At 41.5% G+C, this 21,148-nt stretch overlaps 1 protein-coding gene across 4 annotated transcripts; it reads left to right on the forward strand.

Moving 5' to 3' along the window:
* LOC109821264 lies at positions 1,243 to 19,143 on the forward strand. 4 transcript variants are annotated; one of them, XM_020387447.1, is made up of 5 exons: positions 1,243 to 1,463; positions 3,997 to 4,439; positions 17,525 to 17,722; positions 17,828 to 17,972; positions 18,450 to 19,143. In XM_020387447.1, the coding sequence occupies exons 1-5, from the start codon at positions 1,316 to 1,318 to the stop codon at positions 18,899 to 18,901; spliced, it is 1,386 nt and encodes a 461-aa protein (XP_020243036.1). In that variant the 5' UTR covers positions 1,243 to 1,315; the 3' UTR covers positions 18,902 to 19,143. The 4 variants fall into 4 exon arrangements, with proteins under 4 accessions (XP_020243036.1, XP_020243037.1, XP_020243038.1 ...); XM_020387448.1 differs by having other exon boundaries at positions 17,861 to 17,972; XM_020387449.1 differs by having other exon boundaries at positions 1,340 to 1,463; positions 3,668 to 4,439.

Here is a 21,148-nt window from a genome sequence, read left to right on the forward strand (position 1 = left end):
GGACAAGTGAGATGTCCCCCTCCTATTGGATAATGAGTTGGTCATCATTAATGATGGTTAACTCATTATCCAATAAGAGGTGGACATCTCACTTGTCCTCCCTATTGGTCTCATATTTTGGGTCCATGTAGCAAAGCCCTTTTTATAATTGTACACGCTCAAAAGGTTAGGATGCTCTCAATGGCTCGAAAGGTTAATAAACGCATCATTAACCATACAAGTAGTAGATTATCTATAAATTTTATCCTATGTTTACGCCACTTGGCTAGACTACAAGAGCATGGCTTAGACCTAGTCATCCACAAAAACTACTTAAGAAATGTAAATTACAAAGAAGCTTTTCCTCAAAAAAAGGGGGAAAAAAGAAAAAAAATTACTGATAAATGTTCCTCTAAAATGTGGGAGAATTTTAAAGTGAAAAAAATAAGCATGTAATTTCTCCCGTTCAAAAACTTTACAAAACCCTCCTTTACAAATATTCAAACCATTTTTTTTTCGCAGTTTAAGTAAATGAGAGGTTGTAAGTGGAAAACAAGTTCCCATCTACTCCTTCACAAATATTCAAACCATTTTTTCCCGCAGTTTATGTAAATGAGAGGTCGCAAGTGGAAATACTGTTCACGCTGTACTACAGTATTTACTACATATGCGTAATTTTCTTCATAAACAGTAAAATCAACCCTGCTACTCCATACTTGAATGTAGTATTCATATTGCTGGAATTTACTGTATCATAAACACCAAAGCAAATCAAATGTATTAAAACTTGGATCGTTTTTTAAGTAGGAAAATGATAGGGGCACACCTCCAACCACAACCTCAACCACACTCCCCCTCTCAAATTTAAAATCTCATGTGGGGCCCGGTGCACTGTAGCAAATGAGAGAGGGAGTGTGGTTGAGGTTGTGGTTGGAGGTGTGCCCCTAGTGCCACCCTTTTAAGTATAGAAGAATATATATGATTTCTAAATAAAATGTATTAAAACTTGAATCATTCTTCAAGTATAAATGAATAAATATAATTTTTAATTTTAAACATATCATAATTAAATTAAATATATTAAAATTTAGAGAGAGTCAAATTTAAAATTTAAAATATAGTGCTTAAAAAATATGGGGCCTTATTATGCACCGGCTGTCTAGCAGTACGCTTAAAAAATATATGATAGAATCCAATTTGAAATCTGCAACTAAAAATGAATCCTTAATCAATCTCAACGACCGATCCTAATATCCTATATAAACGTGCGCTCTCTCTCTCTCTCTTCAATCTCTCTCTCTCTCTCTCTCTCTATAAAACCCTCTCACCTCCGGCGATGTACGCCTCCGCCGGCGGCGCTCGGCCACCTCCGGCGAATAGGCCAGTCGTAAGCCCAATGCCGATTCGCTCAGCTTTCAATCTCAATGGAAACCCTAACCCTAATTATTATCCAGGGATTTTAGTGGATGACTTGTTTCCCAAAGGTACCATCTTTGTATGCAAACTATCTCTGCTTTTGTATTTGTTATTATGATTCTATATAGTCGATAAAGATGATCGTGATTTTGTTGCTATGGAGTCAAGAATTGTTTGAACGCTGGTCATGGATTGTAAAATTTCTTAAAATTTAGATAATTAGATGAAAAAGGTAGATTCTTAATTCAGGCTCCTTTTTTTAAGGAACTTTGGAAAATAAGTTTTGACTGGTTTGCTGTCCGTGAATTCGAGAGAGATGCAGTGGCAGATCAAGAAATTTTTTCTGAAGGAGCAGACAACAAATATCTATTTGTCTAAAAGTAATTGTATGATATTATAAACTATAGTATCCTATGGAAATGCGCTCTGCTAATTCAATTTTCTACTAACGTACTTGGTGTTTTGAGATGGACTGGGGTGCAATTTTTAAAATCTATGGAGGGGCACATGAATCTTACGAGGGATTACATGTATTATGTAAATTTATAAGGGTGTCATAATGCCATTGCACCCCAACCCCTATACCTAAATCCAATGTTTTAAAAAGCCTCCGCCTAGCCCGCCTTGGTGCGCCTAGGCGGTACCTTGGCCACTTGCCTAGCGCCTAGCACCTAGGCGTTACCTAAGCTTCCATTTATGTTTTAGGAGCGCTAAGGTGAGTGTGGAATGCTTATGTGGATTGCACCCTTTAGGCATTGATCGTGATTTCCTCCGTTTTAGCCTCCACATTCTCCGACCTCCTCCAAACTCCTCCAAACTCCTCTAGGCTTCAATTGTGAACAACTCTTCTATCTCCTCCGACCTTTAGCAAAACATCCTCCACCACTACTTAAACAAAGAGAGAAATCCCTCTAGGCGCCAGTTCAACATCTAATCTTTGTATAACATTGATATTTACTATCAATTATTATAATTTAAAAAAACTGCTTAGACCCGCCTAGGCTTCCTCCTAGGCGTCTAGGCGCTAGGCGTTGGGTCAAACACCTAGGCCGCCTAGCGCTTTTTGTAACGTTACCTAAATCTCCCCCTTGAATGGCTAGGTGGTTGATGAATTTTGAGAGGATTTATGCAGAAATGATGCTCTATGACATTAGGAAGCTCGAAAGATATGTCTAATAGTAGATAAGATAGATACTGTTTCCAAATAGTTGCTATTGCTTTCCACATTATGTGTTTGGCTATAGTGTGCCTTTTTTGCTATAAAGAAGAGCTAAATTTAGAATGCAATTCTGGTTCCATGATTATAAAAATCTATAAGGGTTTTAGAGTGTATCTAAACAACTAAATGATATAAAACCCTTGGATTGATATTTTGAAAAATCATGTTGTACTCTGTACATTTTTCTTGAGATTTTAGTAAACATGATATAATCAATCAAATAAATAAATAAATAAAATAAACATGGTATAACCAAATTTAAATGTTTTCTCTACATCCCTTTGATTAAGAGAAGTGGTAAACCTTTTGTTTTTCGTGTTTTGAATACATACCCACATTTCTAAAAAAATAAACTGCATAGTAATGAGAAGTTGTGACATACAGTTTTGTTGGAAGATTGGAAAACTTGTTTTGTCTATAATGAAAGATTGAAAAATATTATTGTTACCTACTTGTATGTCCAAGTGATAAATGGTGTTCACACCCAACAAAAACAGAGAAGTGTCCTTACACATATCGTTACTTTTAAAAATCTCACATGTTGTTCCTATTATTGACTTAATCTAATCACAGGTTAATCATAAAGATAATGGTGAAATTTTATAGATCACAAGATAAACACCTATTTCTGAATTATATCTTTCTTGGTAACATTTATGCCTGCAGTTCTCTATTTTATGTATTCCTTTGATAAAAATCTATTGCCAACCTTAAAATTTGCAATTCATTATCTTCAATTATATTGCGTCACTTCTCTGTCTAGACTTGTTAACTCAGCAGTTGCAGCCCACTTTGTTTATATTGGGCACAATTGCTCTTATGTCCTTGAACCAGTAACAAAAAGGATTGCTTTGAAGTAGGCTCTAATTTCTCTGCCATTGCTGTTGGGAGTTTAGTTTAGTACTCTCTTATTATTTTTACTGTGATTCATTGGTTATATTGTCTTCTAGCCAATTTATCACAAAGAAAATCTAATCCTCACATTTTTTTTATAATATATGTTTCATCAAGTAGGTTGTTGGTATGAAAATACTTATAATTATTGGTCTACAGAGCCTGATATTCTCCTTCCCCTGCCAAGAAGTTCATGTTATCAATATAGATGGCTGGATTTTTTAGGACAACCGTGGCCTCCAAACATGCCAGAAATTCCTTATTCTACCATCTGGGGATAATCAGTTAATGTGCAAAATGGCACAACTCCTTATAACATTTCTCCTATGGGAAGTCGTAAATCCCCTTACAATATTTCTAAGGAATCAGATTTTAGTGAAAGACTCAGTACTTGTAACATCTCGGGGCATCATGTTGTTTTAAAAATGGTGTAGCACCTTATTTTCCGTTTCAGAAACCATTACATAAAAGCATGTTGTGTGGGACAGATAGAGAACCTTTTTATCTTCATGAAGACACTGAAGAAGGAAGAAATAGTAGGAAAGGGGAACCATTTTATCTTCATGAAGAAACTGAAGAAGGAAGAAATAGTAGGAAAGGGGAAATGGAAGCAAACAATAATCAACGAGCACACTTGGAGCAAGTAGAAGTCGCAAACCAGTTCAAGTCGGATGAACATGCAGAACATAAATTTACTAGTCTCCCTCATGCTATTGATGCAAGTATTCATGCTGATATTGTTGGGGAAATTGGTTCTTCTTTTCTCATGCCTGAAGCTGCACCACTGAGTGCCATACTGGAGGCACTACGACGCCTATCAGGCAACCTTTTGTCACCTGACTTTGTTTCTATTAAACTGAAGGGTCATGATCATGACCTTCTCCGTTTACTAATTGACAACATAGTAGCATTTGCCATGAGGAACAAAAAGGTACTTAATTGAGCAGGTGCATATTTAATTTGTTTTGGTCGTTTCTGATTATGGGCTAAAAATAGTGTAGACATGTCTCATATCAAGAAAACCAAGATGCCCAATGATATTTTTGTTGCATGTTTGCAGGATATTTAATTTGTTGAAATTGATTTTTAACGATACTGTTGATCCACAGTGTAACTGTTATAAGAAATTCTATGCTAGCTGAGTACTTCTATCATGAAGCCGTATCCATACCCGATACTTCCCATATCCATACCCATACCCATACCTTAGATTGCTTGGACACTCCTTACATGTATGCATACATTTATTCAGACATGTCCTCAATTATACTATACATGTTTGATTTAAACACTCATACATCCCATGGACATATTTCCTACATTGCACACCCATTTTTTGAAGCTTGTTGGACAAAGGTCGAGTTCATTTCAGCCTATATTCAGTTAAGAACTATGATTTCAAAGGGTCCTATGCATATTTAGCTTAAAATTATGACTACAGCCCATGCATTTTAGCTATGTCCTTTTACCCTACCTTTTACAACTTTGTTGTGTCCTGTGTGTTAGGAAATCAGATACGTTCTGATACCCGTTGTTGGGGATTCAAGCTATCAATTGTTGGTATAACTGCTCCTTAGCTATTCAACCACCTGTCAAATATGAACCCTCTGCGAAATTTGCCCTATCGGATCTTGTGTTAAGCAATGGAAATAAGAAATCACACCAAATCAAAAATAATTGCAAGAACAGAGAACATTAAGTTTTAACGAGGTTCGACAACTTGCCTACGTCCTCGGGAACCACATAAATAATTTTCTTCATATTAAAGAAGATTACAAAGCTTGCAAAGAGAATATCTCAACTTGAGATCTCTCAAAAAAGAAGCAACAGAAACTTCTGTTCTTCTAAAGAAAGGGCGTGAGAATTTTCCAACTGGAAAATCTCTCTATCCTCAATAAATAGCTACAAGAATAAGTGTGAGATTTTCTTCTAAAATCTCACTCAAAATCTCAGCGGAGAAGAAAACTCAGCCGTCGCCAAGCTCTCTCTTAGAAAAAAAATCTCCTGAGAATTCTCCTCAACGATTTCTCGTGCTCAGGCCCTTTTATAAGAAAACCCTAGGACAGGCTGTAGTGAGCTGTTCCGCACTCACACGAGCACTCAAAACTCGCCTGTGAAACCACCGCTTGAGCTCGCCTGTAAAGGACCTCGCCTATAGAAGATCCAGACCTCGCCTGTAAACCTTAGCGCCACGAGCTCACCTGCAGCAAAGTTCGACTTCGCCTGCAGTAAACGTCAGATCCGAGCTCGCCTGAGATCTCACGTCGACTCCAGATCTCGCCAGCATATCTCGAGGTCGCCTGCAACGTCGCTGGCCAGAGTAGGTCTCGACCTCGCCTGAAGGTCGCGACGTCGACCTCGAGCTCACCTGAACTCACCGCCGCTGACAGGTATGAGTCTACACCCAATTTCTAACAATCTCCCACTTGGAGACCAAACCGTCATCAACAAGCTCTCTCTTAACAAGCATCTTCTTCTGTGTGGCTCCGTCCTCATTTTTTACATATGAAGGCCAACTGAAGTTGCGCACAACTCCAGTTTTTGAATGGTGACTGCCTTAGTCAACATATCTGTAGGATTTTGGTTCCCCAAAATCTTCTCTAACTGTAACTTCCTGTCCTCAATCATAGAGCGTATGAAGTGGTAACGTAACTCGATGTGCTTCGTTCTAGCATGAAACACTAGGTTCCTAGCAAGGTGTATAGCACTCTGGCTATCACAATAAAGAACTTCGTTCCCTCGCTTCAGACCCAACTCTTCCAGGCACCCGGTTAACCAAATCATTTCCTTGCTCGCCTCGGTCACTGCGACATACTCTGCCTCAGTTATGGGTAATGTCACAATCTTCTGCAAACGTGAGACCCAGCTCACTGCTGTCGATCCTAAGGTATAAACATACCCCGTGGTGTTTCGCCTCGTATCATGATCACCGATAAAATCTACATCCATGTATCCCTACAATATCAACTCCTTTCTCCCGAAATACAGTGGCATATTCGTAGTCCCTCTCAGATATCGCAATATCCATTTCACGGTCTCCCAATGCTGCTTCATTGGGTTGCTTGCAAACCTGCTCATAACTCCCACTGCATGGACAATATCCGACCTCGTGCAAACCATTGCGTACATCAAACTATCAATGACTGATGAATACGATACCTTCCTTATGTGCTCCTTTTCTGCATCAGCCTTAGGTGATTGTTCACCAGATAACTTGAACTGGTTTCCAAGGGGAATGCTAACGACCTTAGCATTCTGCATGTTGAATTTCTGAAGTACTTTCTTAATGTATTCAGATAGACTCAACTTCAACATCCCCTCAGCTGCATCCCGGCTGATCCGCATCCCAAGAATCTGCTTCGCAGCACCCGGATCCTTCATGTCAAACTCCTTTGCTAACTGTTTCTTCGGCTTGTTTATCTCCTGTAAACACGGTCTGCAACTAACATGTCATCAACGTACAACAATAACACGATATAGCTGGACTCAAACCTCTTAAAGTAACAACAATGATCTGAATTACATCTGCCATAGCCATTATTCTACATGAAGTTATCGAACTTCTTATACCACTGCAGTGGAGCCTGTTTCAATCCGTATAAGCTCTTTTTGAGCCTACACACTATCTCTTCCTTTCCTTCCTTAATGAAGCCAACAGGTTGTTTCGTGTAAATTTCCAGTCTTCACATCTAACTGCTCAAGGTAGAGATTTTCAGCAGCTACCAAGCTTAACACCACCTTGATGGTTGTGAGCTTCACAACAGGGGGAAATATCTTCGTATAATCCACTCAATCCCGCTGATGGAACCCCTTCACGGCTAATCTGACATTGTATCTCTTCCTTCTATCACTCTCCTGCTTGACTCGGTAAACCCACTTGTTATGTAAGGCCTTCTTCTGTGCAGGTATCTGGGCTAATTCTCATGTCTCGTTCGAGTGGAGAGAATTCATCTCTTCTTGCATTGCATGCTCCCACTGCTGAGATTCGCTCACTTGCATAGCCTCATAGCATTCTGGTTCTTCGCTATCTGTCAAAAGTAGATAGTCTAGTGACGAAAGATACCTGAGATTCGGTTTGGGTACACTGGATGACCTCCTAAGCTCATCGCCCTAGGTAGTCGGTTCTGCACCTGGAGTCTCCTCCGTTCTTTGGTCAGAATTAACGTTGTCTCCCCCATCTGGAAGTTCCTTTAAATCCATGTACTCGGATGCAGCCGCATCTGTAGTGCTGCTCCCATTGTTTTAGCCCGCCTTGGCATTGTCCCTATCCTTGTACATCACTTTCTCATTGAATATGACGTCTCGGCTCCTGATGATCTTCCTGTTCTTCTCATCCCAAAGACAATTCCCGAACTCATTAATGCCGTACCCAATGAATATACACTTCAGTGACTTAGCTTTCAGCTTGTCCCTGACATGATCACTGATATGGACATATGCCACACAATCAAAGACTCTCAAGTGTGAAAGATTAACCTTCTTGCCACTCCAAACCTCTTCCGGAATCTCAAAGTCCAATGGAACTGATGGTCCGTGATATATCAGGTACGCTGTTGTATGCACCGCGTCCGCCCAAAAAGTTTTTGGTAGACCTGCATATAGACGCATGCTCCTCGCACGTTCTGTCAGCGTTCTGTTTATTCTTTCTGCTACGCCGTTCTGTTGTGGCGTCCCTGGAGTAGTCCTCTCCAAACAAATCCTGTTCAGAGCACAAAATTTCTTGAACTCCTCCAGTTCATATTCTCCACCATTGTCTGATCTCAGACACTTCATTTTTAGATCTGTTTCATTCTTCACCATGGCTTTCCACTTCTTAAAGATGTTGAACACCTCTGACTTGTGCTTCATGAAGTATACCCATACCTTCCTCGAGTGATCATCGATAAAGGTGACGTAGTACGCCGAACCGTCAAGAGAAGACACGCTAGCTGGACCCCATACATCTGTATGAACAAGCTCTAGCTTGTGAGCTTTAGGTCTAGCTGGACCCCATACATCTGTATGAACAAGCTCTAGCTTGTGAGCTTTAGGTGGTCTTCCACCCTTCAGAAAACTAACTCTCTTCTGCTTCCCGAAGATGCAGTCTTCACAAACACCGACTTCCACAGAGTCGATACCGGTTAGCTTCCTTCTGACTGTAGAATCTTCATACCCTTCTCACTCATATGTCCCAGCCTATTATGCTACAGATCTGCACTCTTATTGCCTGTAGCAATCGCGAGGGTGTCACTCGCGTGTGAAGTTAGGTAGAGGGTACCGGTTTTGTTACCATGGGAAACCACCATTGTACCGTTGGAGATTTTTCACGAATCTCCGGTGAATGTTGTAACATAGTGTTCTGCTCCGAGCTGGCCAACCGAAATAAGATTCCTCTTCAACTTCGGTACGTGTCTGACGTTCTACAGAGACCACTTGGAGCCCTTCAACTGTATTTGCACGTCGCCTCTTCCAATTACACTACATGGTTCATTATCCCCCAAGTATACTTTCCCAAAGTTCCCTACTACATAGTTCTGAAATAGCCTTCTATTAGCAGTGGCGTGGAAAGAGGCCCCGAATCAATGACCCATGAATCAGAATCGCTATCCATAGCGAGAATCAATGCATCTTGCACAATATGAACCTCCTGCTCATTTTTCTTCGGTGCTTTACAGGTAGAAGACTTGTGACCCTCCTGGCCGCAGTTCCAACATTTCCCCTTGATGGGTCTCACCTTCGAGTTCGACCTCTTCTTCTTCGACTTCGATCTATTCCTATTTTGGTTTCCTCTATTATGGCTGCTGTCTCTCTGCTCGAGACTTAGGGCTGAACCTGAACCTTCTGATTCATTCGATTTTTTTCTAACCTCCTCGGATAGAATCATAGCTACCACCTCCTTCAGCTTTAACTTCTCTTTCCTCGTCGAGTTGCTGATTGCGGTCACGCAACTTGTCCAAGTATCCGACAACTGCGATATTATTAATAGGGCCTGCACTTCGTCATCAAATTTGATGTCGACTGAGATAAGTTGATCAATAATCGTGTTGAATTCGTTGAGATGCATCGTGAAGGAACATCCTTCTGCCATCTTGAGGTTGAATAGCGTTTTGACGAGATGCACATTATTTGCAGCTGACGGTTGCTCGTACATCGTGGCGAGCGCTTCCATAAGCCTCATCGTCGTATTCTCCTTTAATATATTGTGTGCTACAGATTTTGCGAGGGCCAATCGGACCTGCCCCAGAGCTTTTCGATTCAATATTTCCCAGTCCTCGTCGGATTTTTCTTTCTTCTTTCCTCTTGCTTTACCCATCAACGGACGATAAAGATCCTTCTGGTACAGATAGTCTTCCATCTGTGACTTCCAGTAGGCGAAGTCTGATCCGTCAAACTTCTTAATTTTATTTGTCTTCTTCTGTCATTTCTTACACACACAGATCTGAAACAAGGGCTCTGATACTAGTTGTTAAAAAATCAGATACGTTCTGATACCCGTTGTTAGGGATTCAAACTATCAATTATTGGTACAACTGCTCCTTAGCTATTCGATCACCTGTCAAATATGAACTCTCTGCAGAATTTGTCATATCGGATCTTGTGTTAAGCAATGGAAATAAGAAATCACACCAAATCAAAAATAATTATAAGAACAGAGAACACTGAGTTTTAACGAGGTTCGGCAATTTGCCTACGTCCTCGGGAGCCACACAAATAATTTTCTTTATATTAAAGAAGATTACAAAGCTTGCAAAGAGAATATCTCAACTTGAAATCTCTCAAAAAAGAAGCAACAAAAACTTATGTTCTTCTAAAAAAAAGGGCGTGAGAATTTTCCAACTGGAAAATCTCTCTCTCCTCAATAAATAGCTACAGAAATAAGTGTGAGATTTTCTTCTAAAATCTCACTCCTCAAAATCTCAGCGGAGAAGAAAACTCAGCCGCCGCCAAGCTCTCCCTTGAAAAAAAAATCTTCTAAGAATTATCCTCAACGATTTCTCGTGCTCAGACCCTTTTATAAGAAAACCCTAGGATAGGTTGTCGTGAGCTGTTCCGCACTCACACAAGCGCTCAAAACTCGCCTGTGAAACGACCGCTCGAGCTCGCCTGTAAAGGACCTCGCCTGTAGAAGATCCAGACCTTGCCTGTAAACCTCAGCGCCACGAGCTCACCTGCAGCAAAGTTCGACTTCGCCTGCAGTAAACGTTAGACCCGAGCTCGCCTGAGATCTCGCGTCGACCCCAGATCTCGCCAGCATATCTCGAGGCGCCTGCAACGTCGCCTGGCCAGAGTGGGTCTCGATCTCGCCTGAAGGTCGCGACGTCGACCTCGAGCTCGCTTGAGCTCATCACCGCTGACAGGTATGGGTCTACACCCAATTTCTAACACTGTGTCCTGTACCTGAACCCTTACTGGCCCCCGTACCTGTATCCATGCAAGTATGCAACTTAGAGAAATATGGATAAAAATTGTTGCAATTGAGTAACCTGACTGATATTCATATACTAATTTTTATCTATTCAGCATCTGCTAATATGGATATGGATACTGCGATTACACAAATATGCCATTATTCGTCCACATTGTGACCTATTTCGGCCTAGTATTTGTGAGCAATTTAATCCTGCCAAACAGGTATATTGTTTAGTTAAATTGCAATGAAGCTAACTATAAACTGCATATGGTTGTCTGAAAGAACTATTGTCAGCCTCATTCTTCTTTTTAGGACATGTTGGAGTCACTATTCTTCTCTTTTGCTATATCTACTTTGATTATGTCAAAAAGAGGATATATAGCTTGTGATACAGAGCTTTTTATAGAAAATTTGTGTAGATATAGGACCTGAAAATAAGATGTTCTAGGATCTTTGAAATCCTTGTTGTTGATGATTGGTTTGCCTTGTCATTTTTAGCTGAGAGGAAAAGTTTTGTTTCACTTTTCTGATCATTATGTTTTACTGCAAAAGATGAGTGAATTGTTAGTTTGGAGGTGGATACCAACCTCCGTCCGGCGAGGAGCTCCGACGAGCTCGGAGATGACGCATGTGAAGTCGACGGCGAACCCCCAGGCGAACGCGACCCTCGGTTGATGGCGAACGCGACCCTCAGCGTTGAGCGGCTCGACCCTCGCGTCCAGCGGTGCCGACCATCGGTCGGAGCAATCGCTGGCGACAGGCTGCCCCCAGCCTGTCATCGATTCTCCTATAAAAGAAACCCGATGCCCTAGGGTTTTGTTTGCTTTTTCCCCCCCTCGTTTTTCCTTTGGCGGCGGATTCTCTTAAACGCAGCAGCGTTCATTCCCAAAATCGCAGCAGCGATTTTCAATCCCCAGCTTTCATTCAACAGTGTTTGAAGGGGGGTATTTAAGAAGAGAGAGAAAAGAGAAGAGGGTATTTATTGTGGGTATTAACACTGTAGCTACAGTGTTTTATTTGAGAAATCTCAGTTTTGAGATTTGCTCTTCAATTGTAATTTCTTGTTTGATTAATAAGAAATTGACTGTGTGGCTCCCGAGTACGTAGGCAGTTGCCGAACCTCGTAAATCTTGGTGTACTTTTTATTCTGCGTTTCTGTTGCATTAGGGATTTAGGCGTTAAATTTCTAACAACTGGTATCAGAGCGTGAAACGATCTAGAGGAAGTCAGATTCAAGTGGGAGCCATGGCCGTAGATGAGGGAAAATAAGACTTGAGAAATTTGATGGAACAGATTTCAGATTCTGGAAAATACAGATAGAGGATTATCTGTATCAGAAAAATCTGTATCAACCACTATCGGGGAAGAAACCAGATTCTATGAAGGCAGATGAGTGGAACCTTCTAGATAGACAAGCCCTCGGAGTTATCAGATTGACGCTGACTCGTAATGTTGCGTTCAACATAGCAAAGGAGAAGACCACGACAGGTCTTATGGCAGCTCTCTCAAATATGTATGAGAAGCCATCAGCCGCGAACAAAGTTCATTTGATGCGGCGATTATTCAATCTGAAAATGACGGAAGGCGCGTCAGTAGCACAACACCTCAATGAACTTAATACGGTTACAACCCAATTGAGTTCAGTTGAGATTGAGTTTGATGAGGAAGTTCGGATGTTGGTACTTTTGTCTTCCCTACCAGAGAGTTGGAACGCTACAGTCACGGCAGTGAGTAGCTCGTCGGGAAAGAAAAAGTTAAAGTTCGACGACGTTCGTGATTTGGTTTTCAGTGAGGAGATCCGACGGAGAGAGATGGGTGAAGCTACAACCTCTTCAGTATTGCATACAGAGTCAAGAGGTAGAAATTCAACCAGAGGAAACGGACGAGAAAAATCAAACTTCAGAGGTAGATCAAAGGACAGGAGGTCCAAATCAAGGAATCCAAGCAACAGCTCGAAGGCTATCGAGTGTTGGAATTATGAAAAGACCGGGCATTACAAGAATCAGTACAAGAGTGCACAGAAGAAGAAGGAGGCGAAGGCAGAGGTGAATGTCACCTCCACTTCAGGAGGAGACGATGCATTGATATGCTCTTTGGAGAGCAAGGAGGAATCTTGGGTTTTAGATTCAGGAGCGTCGTTCCATGTTACCTCTCAGAAAGAATTCTTCGAGAATTATACTCCCAGAAATCTTGGATACGTATATTTTGGTGATGATCAACCATGTGCTATTGTCGGCAAAGGCGTGGTGAAAATTAAGTTGAACGGGTCAGTATGGGAGCTGAAGGATGTCAGACATATTCCCGACCTGAGAAAGAATTTAATATCCGTAGGCCAGTTGGCTGGCGAAGGATATACCACGACCTTCCATGGAGATGATTGGAAGATCTCAAAGGGCGCAATGACGATTGCCCGAGGCAGGAAGACTGGTACCCTATATATGACAGCAAATGCACGTTGTTCGATCTCAGTTGCAGCAGGCAATGAGACTTCAAAGCTGTGGCACCAGAGACTCGGTCATATGAGTGAAAAGAGGATGAAGATCATGCACACAAAGGGAAAACTCCCAGGACTGTAGTCAGTGGAGATGGATATGTGTGAAGAATGCATACTCGGAAAGCAGAAGAGAGTCAGCTTTCAGACAAGTGGCAGAACCCCCAAGAAAGAGAAGCTAGAGCTCGTTCACTCAGATGTGTGGGGGCCAACAACCATCGCGTCTATTGATGAAAAACGCTACTTCGTGACTTTTATCGATGATCACTCTCGGAAAGTGTGGGTCTACTTTCTGAAGCATAAGTCAGAAGTATTTAAGGCTTTCAGGAGATGGAAAGCTATGGTCGAGAATGAGACCGGTCTGAGAATAAAGAAGCTCAGGACCGACAATGGCGGTGAGTATGAAGACACCGGATTCAAGAAGTTCTGCTATGAGCACGGGATCAGAATGGAGAGAACCGTGCCCGGCACGCCTCAGCAAAATGGTGTAGCTGAGCGGATGAACCGAACGTTGACGGAGAGAGCCAGAAGCATTCGAGTACAGTCAGGCCTATCAAAGCAGTTCTGGGCAGAAACGGTCAACACAGCAGCTTACTTGATCAACCGAGGTCCATCGGTTCTATTGGAACACAGAATACCAGAGGAGATATGTTGCGGAAAGGAGGTAAAACTCTCACATCTTAAAGTTTTCGGTTGTGTAGCTTACGTGCATATTAGTGATCAATGCATGAATAAGCTTGATCCCAAGTCAAAGAAATGCACTTTCATCGGTTATGGTGAAGATGAATTCGGCTACCGCATTTGGGACAACGAAAACAAGAAGGTGATCAGGAGCAGAGATGTGATATTCAACGAGAAGGTGATGTACAAGGACATGCACAAGACTGACGACTCAGAGAGCGAGTCCACATTTATAGATGCAGATGATGTCCCGAATAACCTCTCGGAAGAACCCAATGCAGAGGGTCCTCAGCCAGAAGAGCCTGTTGGACAAGATGGTGCGCAGGAGCCCGACGCACCAGCTCCGATATTAAGAAGATCTTCTCGTCCTCCTGTACCCAACAGGAGATATATGAACTATCTGTTGTTGACAGATGATGGGGAGCCTGAAAGCTTTGATGAAGCTTGTCAGTGTGGAGATGCGAGCAAGTGGGAGCTTGCCATGAAAGATGAGATGAAGTCTCTCATCTCAAACCAGACGTGGGAACTAGCTGAGTTGCCCACGGGTAAGAAGGTACTCCACAACAAATGGGTGTACCGGGTGAAAGAGGAGCAGGATGGTTTCAGAAGATATAAAGCCCGGCTAGTTGTCAAAGGTTTCTAACAGAAGGAAGGAATTGACTACATCGATATTTTCGCTCCCGTGGTGAAGCTAAATACTATCAGGACCGTGATGAGTATTGTAGCAATTGAAGATCTTCATCTCGAGCAGTTAGACGTGAAGACAATGTTTCTTCACGGAGATCTAGAAGAGGAGATATATATGCACCAGCCAGAAGGTTTCTCAGAAAAAAAGAAGAAGAACCTGGTGTGCAGACTCAAGAAGAGCTTGTATGGCCTGAAACAAGCCCCAAGACAGTGGTACAAGAAGTTTGACGGCTTCATGCACAAGGAAGGTTTCCAAAAGTGCAACGCAGACCACTGTTGCTACTTCAAAAGATATCAGTCCAGCTATATCATCCTACTGCTATATGTTGATGATATGTTGGTTACAGGAGCAGATATGGAGGATATCAAGAGTTTGAAGCAGCAGCTGTCAAAGGAGTTTGACATGAAGGACTTGGGTCCAGCGAAGAAGATCCTTGGAATGCAAATCACGAGAGATAAGAAGAGAGGTCTCTTGTAGTTATCTCAGACGGAGTACATCAACCGTGTTTTGCAGAGATTCAACATGGGCGACGCCAAGCCTGTGAGCACACCCTTGGCCAGTTATTTTCGTCTATCGAAGGATCAGTCTCCTCAATCAGAAAAAGAGAAAGAGAGTATGGCTCAGGTTCCTTACGCCTCAGCTATCGAAAGTTTGATGTACGCAATGGTCTGTACAAGACCAGATATTGGCCATGCAGTGGGAGTGGTCAGCCGATTTATGTCGAATCCAGGAAAAGCTTATTGGGAAGCGGTCAAGTGGATTCTGAGATATCTACGAGGCACCACACAGAAGTGTTTGCACTTTGGTAAGGGAGAAGTGGAAGTGCAAGGGTACGTAGATGCGGACTTCGGCGGTGAAGTTGATCACCGAAGAAGCACCACCGGCTATGTATTCACCGTCGGAAGTACAGCTGTTAGTTGGATGTCACAGGTACAGAAGTTTGTTCCCTTATCCACTACAGAAGCTGAGTATGTTGCAGTGACTGAAGCCGGTAAAGAGATGATATGGCTTCAGGGTTTGTTAACAGAGTTGGGATTCAAACAGGAGAAGAATGTTTTGCGCAGTGATAGCCAGAGTGCGATACACTTGGCGAAGAATTTAACATTTCATTCCAGAACGAAGCATATTGCGCTTCGGTACCACTTCATTAGATCCCTGTTGGAAGATGACGTGTTGAAACTGGAAAAGATTCCAGGAAATAAGAATCCAGCAGACATGTTAACAAAGACGGTGACCGTTCAGAAACTAGAGTTGTGCGCAACTTCAGTTGGCCTTCATGCATAGATGATGAGGGCGGAGCCACACAGGAGAGGAGCTTGATAAGATAGCCCGTTAACGTCAGTTTGGTCTCCAAGTGGGAGATTGTTAGTTTGGAGGTGGATACCAACCTCCGTCCGGCGAGGAGCTCCGACGAGCTCGGAGATGACGCAGGCGAAGTCGACGTCGAACCCCCAGGCGAACGCGACCCTCGGTTGATGGCGAACGCGACCCTCAGCGTTGAGCGGCTCGACCCTCGCGTCCAGCGGTCGCGTCCGAGCAATCGCTGGCGACAGGCTGTCGCCAGCCTGTCATCGATTCTCCTATAAAAGAAACCCGATGCCCTAGGGTTTTGTTTGCTTTTTGCCCCCCCTCGTTTTTCCTCTGGCGGCGGATTCTCTTAAACGCAGCAGCGTTCATTCCCAAAATCGCAGCAGCGATTTTCAATCCCCAGCTTTCATTCAACAGTGTTTGAAGGGGGATATTTAAGAAAAGAGAGAAAAGAGAAGAGGGTATTTATTGTGGGTATTAACACTGTAGCTACAGTATTCTATTTGAGAAATCTCAATTTTGAGATTTGCTCTTCAATTGTAATTTCTTGTTTGATTAATAAGAAATTGACTGTGTGGCTCCCGAGGGATTTGCTCTTCAATTGTAATTTCTTGTTTGATTAATAAGAAATTGACTGTGTGGCTCCCGAGGACGTAGGCAGTTGCCGAAAGAAATTGACTGTGTGGCTCCCGAGGACGTAGGCAGTTGCCGAACCTCGTAAATCTTGGTGTACTTTTTATTCTGTGTTTCTGTTGCATTAGTGATTTAGGCGTTAAATTCCCAACATGAACTCCCTCTAGAAACTTCATCAAATTGTCAGTTCTGTCTACTTACAGAGGTGTGCTCTTTAGAGTCTCATTATTATGGTGAAAAGCTTTGATGATATTGGTACAAGAATTGCCAAGCTTCTAGCTTTACCTAGAAATATATGTGAAAAACTTGGCTTCCGAATCTCGTATATTGGTTCTCTGTTCAAAATTTTAAAACTGTAACCCTAATAGGGGCAAATTTAAGGATTTGTTAAAGCTACCTGGCTTTATTTAGGCATTCTACACCGGCAGAGACATTTTGCCATCTTGGTATGCAACTGTTGAAAAATCTCCAATACAACTTTAAGCTGTTGTCCGTATGATATACCTTCTCAAATAACTTAATTGAAACTAACTAAAATATGCAAGCTTCTCTTAACATTAATTGCGTTAGATAAAAGGCTGATACTAATTATACTATAAGTCCTATACTACTTTTCAGTACAAGAAACAAAAGCGTGGGGTCTCAACAACTCTTAAACATTGATAGCAATTCACAGGGAATGATCCCACACTTCTATTCTTGTATAGCAAAAGTAGGTTGTTTATATTATTTGTGCTCTGTTTGTAGCGTCAAATTAGTATTTACTATCTTCCTTGTTTCGTCTAATCCGATATATCTCTAACTACCAAAGAATCTCTCTTTCAGGATGTTAACAGGAGGAATGCTCATGATTCTAGGCCAATTGCTGGATTAAATAGTGATTTCGGTGGTAAACAGAAACATGATTCCTGTACCAGGGATGAGATGATTCATTCTGTTACATTGGAGATGCTCAAGGAGGAGGTCGACCTTTCTTATGATCACAATTCATCTGATCTTTGTAATCATGAAAATGTGGTTAAGGTATCTCTTTAAACATTTTTAGATACGTAAACTGCATAGAAAAATTCTCTTATCCAGAGCAACTTTAATTGTGTCATTTATCAGTCCATTTAGAACGCTTTTCAGAACAATGTCAGTGATGGTAAAGAAAGCTTTCAGGCAGAGGTATATAAGAAACTATGGATCAAAGCTGAGGCTGCCTTGTGCATAATGAAGCTACAATTTGCTCAAATCGAGATCAATGGAGAGAGTCACAACCACCAAACAGAAGGTATAGCTCTCAAGTCTTGGTACATTTGGATGACCTCATTATTCTCAAGTCTCGCTGCTTTTGTATCATCACATTAATCCATAGTCTGTTCCAGTAAGGTTTTTCATGCCATGTCGAGTTCTGGTTTGACCACATGTTGTTGCAGGTCCTATACAAATTTTTAGTTTGGTTATTTGCAGATAGACCCTCTCTAGTTCTATTGTTGCAAGATATACCCCCTGAGTGAACCTTTTTGACTCTTTCACCCTCAGTAAAAATAGACCACATAAGGGTAAAGGAGTCAGAAATTTTTTACTCAGGGGGTCTATCTGCAATTGGGCGTATTTACAGGGGGTCTGCCCACACTTAATCCTTTTAGTTTGTTATTATCCCTCCATCCTCATGCATGTATTCTTATCCCTGTAAATATTCGTTGTTCTTTACTATCAATAAATCTCAGGCTCAACAAAGGTTTTCATGACACATTAATATTTACAGGAAACCTGCAACAATCATCTGAAGTCTCAAGTCCGGAGGACTCCATGTATTATAAGCATGAGGCACCAATCATTACGAAGAAGAAGAATCCTGTAGCAGCAGAGGATGCATCTGTTCAGGCTGGACTCAAAGTTTTGAAAGACCGAGATAACATAGCAAACTCTACAGCAAAAAACATTGAGCTTACACCTGCTAAGATTGCTGTGGATAGAGTGTTAACATCGGGAAACCTGGGTGCTGCAAACTCCTCAGATTTGGAACTTAGTGAAGATACATTCTACACTGATATGAATAGATCTGAAATTAATGATTCAATTGGAAACAATGATGAGGAAAAAGAAGGCCTAGATTTTTTCGTAAGTTCGAGCGATGAAGAACTAGATTCATGCAGAAAGAAACCTAATTCTGGTGATGAAGGCGATGGCTTCTCCTCTGACTGGGAGCTTGTTTGAGGTCCAAACTCTCGCCTCCATTGCAGGGATCATTTTGATGTATCTGCAAACTGAAAGTAGGTTAGTTTGAGAACTTCTGCTGGAATTTTAATTTATGCACATTGAACATTGAATCTGGTAGTTTTTCTTTTTTTAGTGAATAAGTAGATTAGTAGTTCATCAAATTTTGCATTTGAACTATGCTTATTTGCTAATATGCGTTTCATTTGGCTATTCAGCTTGTACTTCTTCATGTTTAATACTCATAGCATTTTTTTTTAAAGAAAACAAATTTCACTGTGAAACAGTTTCTGGCTATGTTTATTTCTAGCATATCCTTAAAAAAAATAAAAATAAAAAAATAAAATAAATAAAGGACACACAATGGTGGATAATATAATGAATAACCACGTTCACATCTTGGCATATCTACTAGAACAGAAAATGGGTTCCACGTCCTAGTGGGGCCTAGCATATATCATGCTCAATTTGCTGCTTTGTTAGCCAGCTAGGAGATCAAATTGTCGGTTCGGTTGTTTTTAAAAACCTTTTATCAAACAAAACTGATATAGTTTCGTTTGATTGGTTCGGTCTAGGCTTAAATTTGGGGTGTGTTTGGATTGAGGGTAATGAGAGGTAGGGGAAGTTATGGTAGACTTTTAACATTGTTTGGGAATCAAATCGGGCTAGGTGGTGGGGGAGAAGGAAAGGTAAAGCAGGGGAGAAAACCCTTTTTTTTTTCCTTCCCCCAAATTGGGGTGTAACCAGGGTGAAGGTAAAGGAGGAAAGCAAAGCAATGATAGAGAGACCGGTTTACCCCCTATAAAGATCTAACAACAACATAACTTAATAACACGTAAGGGTATTTATATCATTTTATATATATTCCTTTCCCTTCCGTTCGCTTTATTACACTCTCCAAACGGGGTGAAATAAATTCCTCTTGATTCCCCCTTACTAATTTCCCAAACAAGCTTTACATGTTACCTTACATTCCCTTAATTTTTTAGGTTCCCTTAACTTCCCTTCACCCGCCCCAAATCCAAACAAACCCTTAGTTAAATGATATAAACGCGAACCAAAGATTAGCAAAAGGAAGAGCAGGACTAAGGGATGTACGCAAGAACGATATAGATCAATTGAAATAATAATAATAATAAAAAAGCCCGGGAAATTAAGGGTGAAAAATAATTGCGGACCAACGAAAAAGAAAGAAAACGTTAATGGTTGGGAGCTATGTACCTAAGCCCAGTTATCTATGGGCCAAGGGTCCGTGGGCTCCCATTCTCTACCGTCCCCATACTCCCCAACTCTTACGAGGACGTTGGCAGGCTTTTTTAAAAAGCTGGGCCCCATATCCTTCTATATTCGTTTCGGCCGTTCTAATAATGAAACGAGGAGCCAGGTGCCATGATGAAGGTCGCCAACTGGCCCTCTGCTCTGCCGTCGCTGCCACTGTTTCTGCTGTGTTGCCTTGGGATCTGATATCTCTGCCTGCTTTGTTTAATTTTTTATTTTTTTTTTGCTTCCTCGTCTGCAACCAAAATCATAATTCTGTCAATTTTTTAATTTAAGAGACTGAGTAGAGCTAACTGCACCCAGATGCGTGTGACCCCACACGCGACACTTCCTTGTGGTCACATGTACTCTTTGGGTGGTAGATAAAGTAACAAGTTATGTCATTGTGGTCGTCTATATCCTCTGTCACATTAATTAATCACCATTTATTTTACTAGTATTTATTGCCTCATTCGACAGTTGAGAGTAATTTGTTATTGGGTTCCTATTTTAGGGGTACTGGTAGGGGCTACTACTTGAGTTGAGGGATGATAAGTGAGCTAGGGTTAAGTGAATTTACCCTTTCATTACCTTTCTTGTTTAGCCGTCTACAAGGTGTGTTTAAATTAATTTGTCAAATTCTTATGAAAATGAAATGTTGGATTTTTTTGGTCAAAACCGCTTTCCAAAATGAGTTTTCAAACTATATATATAAACTACTAGTAATTTTCATAAATCCTTAGTAGCCTAGTGGAAAGTAAAAGTTTTGGTGTTTCAAAAGCTCCTCTGTTCGAGGCTTGCCAACAGCAAGTCGAGAATTGTTTTGTTTTAATTTATCCCTCATAAGTTCTGGCCGTGGGTTCGTGGACCGTGGGCTCGTGGACCAATGGGCCGATGATCGGAGTTAATCGGGCTAAGGCGCTTTGTAAGGTGCACTTTGCACTTCGCACGGAGGCATCGGGGCTAGGTGGCGCCCTTTAACGTCACGTT

This window comes from Asparagus officinalis, chromosome 8 (genome assembly GCF_001876935.1).
Source record: "Asparagus officinalis chromosome 8, Aspof.V1, whole genome shotgun sequence".
NCBI classification, from domain to species: Eukaryota; Viridiplantae; Streptophyta; class Magnoliopsida; order Asparagales; family Asparagaceae; genus Asparagus; species Asparagus officinalis.

Excerpts from the sequence above, each read along its gene's own strand:
- LOC109821264 (XM_020387447.1), top strand. The coding sequence starts at position 1,316 with ATGTACGCCTCCGCCGGCGGCGCTCGGCCACCTCCGGCGAATAGGCCA. Across the intron at positions 4,440-17,524 it reads TTGCCATGAGGAACAAAAAG|GATGTTAACAGGAGGAATGC; the intron begins GTACTTAATTGA and ends TCTCTCTTTCAG. Across the intron at positions 17,973-18,449 it reads TCACAACCACCAAACAGAAG|GAAACCTGCAACAATCATCT; the intron begins GTATAGCTCTCA and ends TAATATTTACAG.